Raw genomic sequence first — 10,036 nt, forward strand, 5'->3', positions numbered from 1 at the left:
ACATCAAGCTCAGCAGGGACACAAGGCACAGAGCTTCCTGCTGCTGAGGAAGGAGCCGCTCAGGCTGTGCCTTCAACACCAGCAGTCCAGCCTGTTTCTTACCCTTTGAGAATCCCTCAAAAGTTACCCCAGATCCCATCTGGGGCCACAGCTTGAGAGCACCCACTGCATTGTGCCTCTTCTCCTCAGTCACCTGGGTCATCAAACTCCTCACCCCGATGGCTAGATGAAACTCTGCAGCTGCGTCATCCCCATGCTCTCAGTGCTGGCTATGGTGTTTGCCTCTGCACAATGACTGTGTGCAGGTCAGGTCCTGGCCAGGATTTCAGCCACGCGCTTCAAACCTCCTCCTTCCATCAGAAGCACTTTGCAGTGCAGACTCATCACCCCATGCGGCTGTGGCTGCACACAGCATGAACATGCTGGCACAGGAGAAACTTGAGAGTGCCACATGGGCTGCATCTGAATTTGCACCGTTAACTGCACCATTGTTTCTGATGTTACAGGAAACAATAGAAACACGAGATTTCAGCAAGGTTACATGCTTTAAGGATGTCCAGATCAGGAGTCTTTTGAAGCAAAAYTTTCTGCACTGACATGCGGCCTGAACTATCCACAGGATACAGAAAACATCTTGTCTCAAGGGAGACTGTTTCTGCATAGCTTGGTACGAAACGATAAGCGTCTTCTCTAAAGGCAGGGATATCTCAAGATATCTGATTACTTTTGGAAAATCTCTTTCACAAGAGAGAAAACAAGTCAAGTGTGTTGTAATTACACTCATACAACTGTACAAGGTCATTTTTCTCCCCTTCCTTTAAATCAGGCTTTTACTGAGAACCAACACCTCATCCAAGAGGGTTCCAAGTGCCAGAGTCAAGCAAACACCTACAGTGGGGTTATTTTGCTTAGTAAAGTCACAGTATCCTCAAGGATATGGAAAGRACTCATATTTGTATAGTAACCCGAAGGATTCTTTGCCAGAGTAATGTTGGTTCAGAGACCCCATACCACCTTCAAATCTCACTGCTTCCCTATTATATTGCCCACAGTTGTCATTTCTGCAGGAGCGTTATGGTAATTGTCGTTTGGTACTTTAAAGGTTTTATATGTATACACGCAGATAGGCAAATGGGGAATAAACAGGTTTTAATGTCTCTTTTGGAGATAGTTAAGATCTTAACATGGATACAGGACCTGTGAAAAACAAATTAGAGAAGAAATGCACATAAGCTCCAAATGCAAAAATGTACAACTAATCATGGCCCTTGTCATGCCTAGAAATAACTGAAGGGAAATGAATTGAGCTATTAAATGGGACGTTGTTAGACACACAAAAACTACCCACTGCTCCCACACTGCCTCCCATCCAAAGTAGCCCATCCCCGATAATTTAATCTGCTGTACGTCAACTTGAACCAACTTGTAGGTAAGGTCAATTCCCTGCAAAATCCCCTTAAATGCACAGTTGACTAAATGTTGATTTTTTTGTCTTTTTTTTCCCCAGGAGTGAGGAGGACTGAATATCAAAGTACTATTTTACTTGCAGTATCTCTAGTTCTGAGAGGATGCTGCTTTATTTCCTGTTATAGAAGGGCTTAGCAAAATCAGTCTGCACCCAGGTACGTATCAGGACAGTCTGTCCCTCGCCCCAGCTGATTCTCAGTCCCATGCATGCTGCACATTCAGCCCATGCCACTCAGTCCTTCCTTCTGCAACTGCTACATTGATATCTCCGTTAGACATCTCTCAGATCCTGATCTACAGATTTCAGTGGTGTTTGGGTGAAGATACAGCAAGTTTGGGTGAAAACCCAGTGTATTGAAGGGACATTCACAGGCTGCTCAGGCAGCAAGCACAACAACACAGCATTAATCACAGCAAGATCTTGCATGGCCAAACACCCCTCACTGAGCTACCAGGCACACCCAGAGAGGCTGCCCATGAACTCTTGAGTTGTAGGGCATGCCATGCACACAACCATCCCCAAACCTTTCCAGTGGGGTTGATGGGAAGGAGAATCCCATGGACCAAGGAAGCAGAACGAGCTTAGAGAGCATGTCCTTGACCCTTCAACTATCCCAGAGTGGAGGCAGTAGCCTGGGAACGATCAACACACTAAAGGCAAAAAGCAACACAACAGGAAAGGGGCCTTTATCTTGTTTGTAGTGTCCTGGCCAATAAGAGAGACCAGGCAGCAAACTTTGCTCTTCCACCATCCTGTGACTGCAAACAACCCCAGCGAACTACAGCTCTGTGCTGATGGGAACTATATACCAGGGACCCCTGAGTCCAGGCTCTCTGTTGGAAAGACGTCGTCTTAGATCTTACCTTACAGTGTCTTTTACTATCACGGTTTTGAGACAGTCTAAAATCCAGAGGCAGCTGGCCCCGCTCTGTCTCCCTCCCTGTTCACAGCTGAACCAGCTCAGCAGGATTATAGAGAATATTCCTTGCTGGAATATCTCATTTCATGCAAAGTGGAAACTCAAAGAGGTTGCAGTGAGTTTTGACAGAAGTTTCCTGCGGTAGATTGTCCAAACGATGCAGCAGAGAAATCTGAGCTTTGGAGCAAGGWCAGCATTACGCTGTGGGAGCAGTGTCCCCTTCTGGCAGCAGGCTGCTGAGACGTTCTCAGGATCCTGCCTTGCTGCAGCATCCCAAAGCACGGGGCTGCCCTCCACCGCAGACTGAATGTGTGCGGAGTTGCTTAGGGTCTGTCTGCCCTTCCTTGGGTTTTCTGCAGCATCATTCTCAAAGTATTTAAGCCCAGTTATGTGCCTCTCCCATCCTGTTCTCACAGCTCAGTATAGTTTTGAAAGCAGGGAAGAGGGGGCATTGGAGGTATCTGTTCCTCCAAGTTCAGAAACAGTCATGTACATAGAGGATCTCCCGGGCAGATCTGTTTGAATGCACTGGGGTGCACCAAATTCCTTCTGTGCAGAGGGACTGGGCAAATAACCAAGGCAGTATCAGGGAAATATTTCTGCAAAGGCATGTCTAGGTGAACAGAACTAAACCCCACCTGCTGGATCTTGCTGCCTAAGAGAGCCCATCCTCAAATTGTCTTTGGTATCTTGTGTCGCATGTAGTCAGGCTGAGCCAAATGGTAACTGGATCCTGGGAGGTGATTTCTAGGGGAGGAAATGCACATGGTAGAAGACAGTGTGCATCACACCAGTGATAGCTCTGGCCTACAGTTCACCCCTTAAAACTTCACACGCCTCCCTGATGAAGAGCACAGAATCAGTGGGACTCCACAACCATTAATGTAATCACAGAGAGCCCCAGCAGTGGAGTCAAAGCTGCAGTTCTCATACTGAACAGCCCATGTGTTTTACAGCAAGGAGCAAGAGCCACTACATTCCAACCTGGGACAAAAAGTTGCCTCCAACTCTCGTTTTCAACCCCCAACCCAGCACCTCAAGCTCTCATTCTCGTATCTAGCTCACACTGCCAGCAAGGCCTAAATTCAGCTTCCTTCCCCTCCTGCACCTCAACCCAGTCACCAAGTATTAATTTTGTCTACGCTGCCCCTCAAACCCTTCCTTGCCTGAGCTTAAGCATCTGGGATTTTGTTTCCAAAAAGCCTGTCTCCCTTGTCCCTTGCCTCTGTCCCCAGGATACCTTCACGGCCTTTTAAGACTTCTCTCAGTGCTCTGCACGCAGCTCTCTCGACCTCCAGGATACCGTCAGGCTGGCCCGGGCTGTAAACTGCTGCCTCTACCACGAGCTCCTGGAAAGCCCCATCCAACAGACACTGCATCCTCCTCAGCGCTTCTGCTGTCTGTTCTGGTTGCTTCTGTGGGTCCGGCTGGATCATCACCAGCACCAGCACAGCCGGCATGCTGGGGAAGAGGCTCCTTAAGTTCCAGAGAGTTTCATCCAGGTGATCCCACTGCATGAGCTGCTTCAGAGTGGTGGCTTGCCACAGCATGAAAGCCAGCTGTGGCTGTGGCTGTGGCTCCTGTTCCTCCTCAGTCACCTCTTTCTGCTGGAGTTTAGCCTTGAGGTCAACCGCACCAAACAGATCCTGAGCAAAATCCATCAGCACCAAAGGAGATCTCTCGTGGGCATCGTCCATCTCCATCACCAGCAGCCGACCATTCCGCTGCCCGACTGTGTCCAGCAGGTTGAGGAGCTCCCAGTGGGTTGGCTCCACAAGAGAGCATGCAGTGGGCTCCCCTGGCAACTCTGATGCCATAACTTCCTCCCACACAACACGTAGTTTCTACAAGCACTGCTGGGGAAAGGAATGAGTGGGGTACCTCCTTGGGAGCTGTAGCAAAGGCACATGCACAGGCCAAGCCTGCTTTTTTGAGTAGCTATCATGTACAAGTAAACACACTAGTTTAGGGGAGGCTAAATGAACATAATAGGAAATAGCTGAGTTTTGATACAAAGCRGTCCCCAAAGTTTAGCTGCACGCTATTTGATGTTTGACGTCCCAAGAACAGGCTTTGTGCCTTAGTAATCCTGTAGAGCAAAAGAGAGGATAGGGGAAGAAAAAGAAGAGATCTACTATATACCTGTAGGCATCCTGTCTCAACCTCAAGAACACTCATTCCCTTCTCATCAGCAGAACCCAAATACACAGCAGGGACCAGCATCTTAATCACATGCTGTTATAGTTAGATTCACCTAGTACAAAGCTTCCTCTTTGTTTTTCTAGTATAGCCTAATGCTGGAAATTTGACATGCATTCCACCTTATCTCTCCAAGTTCTATTTGTGCAGGTTGTTGCTATTCACAGAAAAATAAAGCTCTGGCTGACCTAACTCAGCATTCTGCAAGTTGCACACTGTATAAAGTTTCTTTTCACCCATGTATAAGCTGCAGCTTTCCATTGCAAGTGCTACCTTGTTGTTGCAGAAAGCAGTATTGACAGTATTACTAAGTCCAGTAAAACAATTAACATACCATGCACATGCAGTCAGGTTCAACGAACTGGTGTTTGAATTGCAATTAACAAAAAAAAACCCTTYGATTACCTAGTAATATTATCCGAATGCACAAAGCTGCTTTACCTCCTTCAGATGGAAGAGGATTATTGACTAAACACCAGCCCACTGTAAGGGGTCACCTGTAGAACACAGGAGACGAGCAGAACCCCCAGCCCAGAGGGGCTCCCTGCCACAGGCACACAGCAGGGCTGGTAGGCAGCAGGAAGCTCTGGCTCACAGGAACAGAGAGATACATGCAACCCGAGGGGGACTGGCTAAGGCCAAATTCTTAGCCACTTGGCTGTGGCAACTCACCTGCCTCAGTGACCAGGGCCGTTTTCCTAATGGCACTGAAATTGCATCATACAAGGCACATCACCCGCCCACCTAGTGTATTGATGGGTCATTTTGGGAAGAGGGCAAGACTATGACATCAGTAACCGTGTCAACCTGCAGCCGTCTCAAACATCCCTTAAAATTACCTGGCATTTGAGGAATGTACTCGAACTCTCTAAGACTTGCATTTTAAGAATYTTCAGTCCATTTTTGTCACCTCCTTGTTCAACAAGCATTAAAGGACTCATGAAAATAATAGTCTTATGTGTAAAGATATTCCCACCCACCCTTTCCCACTAAGTTTTGTGGTAAGGCAGGCCAGGAAACCAGTCAGTGTAATACTCATGCACTATGGAGTTGTACGGGATAAAAACCTAAAACAGGTATGTAACTAGGTTACATAGAGCAGATGTTAATACCATGCATACTGCCCAGGATATCTGCAGTCTCATTCTTTGTGATCCTACTAAAACAACTAGTTTTAGATGAGACCTAGAAGGATTTACATCTGCTAGGATTTAAATCTCTAYATAAACATTTATCAGTTTCGTCTCAATAGCAGTCTTCGTCTAATACAAGAGATACAAAACGTTAAGARGTTTCCCTCTACTAGGTAGGCAAGGAAATTTTTCTCATGTTCTATATAAAGCTTGTGTGTAGTTTACAGACTTGCAAACATTTATTGTTCAGCTTTGTAAATCATTCTGATTCCATGATGAGAGGTAGACAGGTCACAGTAAAGGCTRCTAGTTTTTTGTCTTTAGGATATAGTCTGCTCCATGAATACCCTGCCAAGGATAGATCACACTTCATTTTAACACCTAGTTCAGACTCACTACTACATCACTGCGCTGAAGATTTTGATATGCTACCAAAAAAAGAAAAAAAAGTCCTTCAAACACTTAAGAGGGGATAAAAACACAAGTGTACAAAAATGAAACAGATTCTGCATTTTATTTCCAATAAAAATTTAGATCCTAGATGGATACAGCATCTGTAAAAAAAACAAACAAAATCATGTTAGAAATCTCATTACTGTACTGTTTTAAACACAAGTCTTGCAGTTGCATTCTATAATCATGGATCTCCAACTCCCACAAAAGCCAGCCCTTAAATTTACACAGATRAGGTGCAAGAATGAAAAAGGCACAGCAACGACCTGAAGTACCACTTTCCTGTTAGACTCCCCCCACTGCAGTCAGCCCTTCTGCTCACTGAGAGAAAGCGATACTCACAGGCCTACTTTCACAATTTAACTACGCTGCTCCTACCATGCTTTTTGGAAGGCACAGGAGAAAGATGGAAAGGATCACATCTTTTTGAGACTATTTTTGACAATATCACTGTGAAGATATTGCACAAAGTCTGGGTGATGGCCCAGAAGGGAGTTTCATTGAAGCCTTGTGACTAAAATACTAATGGTAGAATAGGTTCTTCTGGCACAAGACCACAGAGCCCTCAGCAAAAATATTTAGGAGAGAAAAGGAAAAAAAATGATGTCATAGCTTCCCTGTCAATAGGAGGAATGGAGGACAGGAAGCATACAAAAAGTGCACATACAAGATTTAGGGAAGAGAAATCAAAATAGCTTCTGAAGGGAGCTGAGGTAGAGTTTAGGAACATAAAAAGCCTGTGCAGTCAACTTCAGTAGTATACGAAGCTCCCTTCAACACAAGCAGCCAGGGCTACACAAGAAACCTCCTCTAGTTCAAAAGGAGCACTTATCACAGGGCCATACTGAACGTACAGTAGCAACAGTGTCACATATATATTCCAAGCTCTCCCTTATACTCTGTGGAATTAAAATGCACCCCAAAAACTATTAATAAATATCTTGCAGCTAAAATAAATCAACTTACCACTCGGATTCTGTGTCCAATGGCCTTGGCAGGAAGGTTGGAACGGAACTTGGCACGAACCATGCCACTGTTCCCATGAGCGCGGGTTACCTTTCCCCAAATCACTCGTGTCCTGTTGGGCTTACCACCGGGGGTTACGGTATTGCTAAGAAAGCATGGAAAAGAGAACTTCTGAGTAATTAAGTCACAACTGTGCAAGACTGACCAGTGATGGGGCAGACAATGCAGCCTCTTTAAGGCATTTCCATAATTTTATTCCAGTCAGTTTTAACTGGACTAGCTTCCACTTTCATCTACCCTTGGAAACTGTTATGCTTGGAATTTTCACTATGCCCTCCAAACGCAGAGAGACTGTGGCTAGTAATTTATCAGCAGCTCTACTGGAGGGCTACTAATGAGACATAACCTTAAAGAAATGGGAAAAAAAAAAAGAGAAAGGAAGATAACTAGATGTTAGGATAACCAAATCAAAAAATTGCRGATTTTTACTACAAGAAAAATGTAACATCTTATTCCTAAGACTTCTTCAGACACATGAGGCCTAAGACACTGGTATAGACTGCAAAAATTGCTTTAAAAAAAAAAAAGGCATAAGCCACCTTGAAAATGAAGCTGGACATGCAAACAGCTTGACCAATTTTATTCAAGGCAACTCTGAACTCCAGTGTCTAGCTCGCACATATTAAGTAGAAGGGCATAAGCAACTACTTTAAGGCCTCCACCAACACCAGTACAGCAAAAGTGACAGTGCTCTGACACAGACATACAAAAGCAGCTCAGGATTCAAACTCCTTCAGGCTGCACTCTAGGCTTCATGTAATGTTCTTCTGTCATTTAAATAATTCAAATGTCACAGTGATTGTCATCAGTTCAACTAACTCCAATTTCCTGCATTATCAACTTGCCTTCAGCTTCGCCAGCCTCAGAAGCAAAATTTGTTCTTATCCCACTTGTTAATATACTGCTTGTAACAGYAAAGCTACTTCATATATGATCCAAATTAGTGACACATAGGTCACTTAAAGCAAAAATAACTCCAAAACTTTTAAACTGAGACCAATCAAGGAAAGTACACTACAACATACTCCATGGACAGTCTCCAGGCAAGTTCAGCTCAGCTTATTTTTGCCACAGCAAGAAACCACTGCTCACATCCTGGCGTTTGTAAAAGCTGGTATAGGAGTTTGCCAACTCAGCACAATTAAGAATTACTTACTTTTTAGCTTTGTACACATAGGCACATCTTTTGCCCAAGTAAAACTCTGTCTCCTGTCGGGCATAAACCCCCTCAATTTTCAGAAGGGCAGTGTGCTCCCTCTGGTTTCGGAGGCCACGTTTGTAGCCAGCAAAAATAGCCTTRGACCACAACCTAAAAAACATTGAAAACATTGACAAATTATAAATCACTCCAGGTTATCAGAGATAAAAAACAAATGATGTACTGTTTCAGAAGAAACTATTTCTACATTAGATRAAATTTAGTTGAGAAAAAAAGTTTCATTTTTATAAGATTCCTATAAATCCTGACAGCTAGTCAATGGAAATAAAGCTAGGTGTCTGGAGCCTGAAGCATTTAAGAACTTTATAACTTTATTTGTCATAAACTTCTCCTTGTACTACAGGCTTCATACTAAGATCAAATCCCTTCAACATTAGTAGGTGTTGTATTTTCAAATGTTTGCAAACAGTGTTTCTGAGATGGGTAAATATTACTGTGCAATACACTACGCAAACCTGACAGTAGTAACTGTTATAGAAGAAGATATTAACTGCTGTCCCATCATGACTCAACTTTGCAACCTCGAAGGAATTAATAAGTGTCTCTCAGGCAGCCAGAAACTCAGCCCTACAACTCCATCCACATCCATTTGACAAGCTACATCATACTACTGCCTCAACAATTTTTCATGAAAAAAMCCACTTGTCTTGAACACTTCAACAAAGCTGATTCTGTATCACATAGAAAATATGACTAGTCTCTACTGCATCCAGCAACTGGCCCATAATATAACAATGTCAAACTGAGTTATCCAGCCTTATCTCCCACATGCAGATTAAGATATACTCCAACATATTAAAATAAAACATTGTAATTCAGTTTCAATCCCTCCACCATATGCAGCAGCAGCTCTATACATTCATAAAAAGAAACATATCGGTGTCACAGTACCTCATCCTTACTTAACAAAACAGTATCAGAAAACCTGAGCTGTACACTGGAGGTTCTTAAACACCGTGGTAACTAAAACTGCATTAACATCCAGCATCAAAAGCCAGGCACTGGAAAGCCTAGCACCTCATATGAACAATTGCAATCAGTTTAAGGCGTTGGTTTTCAAACACGGATACACAACTACAGTCATTTAACAGARCAAGTACAGCACAATGCTGAACAGAGAACTTGTCCTGAAAAAAACAGGAGTAGCCACGGGAAAACGGATCGCTCTTTGACGACAAGCACTCGGAAATGCTCAATTCACAAGAGCACCTGTGAGAAGCGCGGCTGTTACACCGAGCCGAAACCCACCTCGGGGTAGGTCACTCACCTCCCGCTCATGGCGCCCTCCTGAAGCCCCCGTCCAGCAGGCCTGGAAACGACACATCAGCCATGAGCTCCGCGGGCCGGCGGCTCACCCGGCGGCCCCTTTCTGCCGGGCGGGCAGCAGTCGCCTCGCTCCCCTCCTTGCCGGGCCCGGGCCGCCCGCACCACGGCCGGCGACAGGGACAAGGCGGCCAACGCCCCCCCCCCCCCCCCCCCCCCCCCCCCGCCACCAACGGGACGGTCCGAGCGCCTCGGCCCCCCTCAGCCGCGGGCTCCCAGCGCCGCCCGGCACCATCCGCCGCGCATCGGCGCCATCCCACCCGCCGCCGCCTCTGCTCGGCGCCAGCCCGGCGCCC

At 45.4% G+C, this 10,036-nt stretch overlaps 2 protein-coding genes across 2 annotated transcripts; both read right to left on the minus strand.

Moving 5' to 3' along the window:
• Positions 1 to 2,877: 2,877 nt before the first annotated feature.
• CUNH2orf72 (chromosome unknown C2orf72 homolog) lies at positions 2,878 to 4,348 on the minus strand. The gene is made up of 2 exons (XM_085325062.1): positions 3,628 to 4,348; positions 2,878 to 3,134 (listed from the first exon to the last, which is right to left on the minus strand). The coding sequence occupies exons 1-2, from the start codon at positions 4,202 to 4,204 to the stop codon at positions 3,043 to 3,045; spliced, it is 669 nt and encodes a 222-aa protein (XP_085181188.1). The 5' UTR covers positions 4,205 to 4,348; the 3' UTR covers positions 2,878 to 3,042.
• Positions 4,349 to 6,214: 1,866 nt separating this feature from the next.
• Positions 6,215 to 8,533, minus strand: RPL35A (ribosomal protein L35a). The gene is made up of 3 exons (XM_085325076.1): positions 8,355 to 8,533; positions 7,139 to 7,283; positions 6,215 to 6,273 (listed from the first exon to the last, which is right to left on the minus strand). Exons 1-3 carry the CDS (start codon positions 8,525 to 8,527, stop codon positions 6,250 to 6,252), a joined length of 342 nt encoding a protein of 113 aa, XP_085181202.1. The 5' UTR covers positions 8,528 to 8,533; the 3' UTR covers positions 6,215 to 6,249.
• Positions 8,534 to 10,036: the final 1,503 nt, after the last annotated feature.

The sequence above is a fragment of the Rhea americana genome, unplaced genomic scaffold (genome assembly GCF_003343005.1).
Source record: "Rhea americana isolate MKP2758 unplaced genomic scaffold, rheAme1 scaffold_96, whole genome shotgun sequence".
Classification (NCBI taxonomy): Eukaryota; Metazoa; Chordata; class Aves; order Rheiformes; family Rheidae; genus Rhea; species Rhea americana.

What these genes read in the sequence shown, in the direction of transcription:
- CUNH2orf72 (XM_085325062.1), bottom strand. Translation starts at nt 4,204, where the DNA reads ATGGCATCAGAGTTGCCAGGGGAGCCCACTGCATGCTCTCTTGTGGAG. An exon ending in AGTCTTAAAAGGCCGTGAAG is followed by an intron (nt 3,135 to 3,627) that starts GTATCCTGGGGA and finishes TTCCTCCCCTAG; the next exon opens with AAATCACCTCCCAGGATCCA.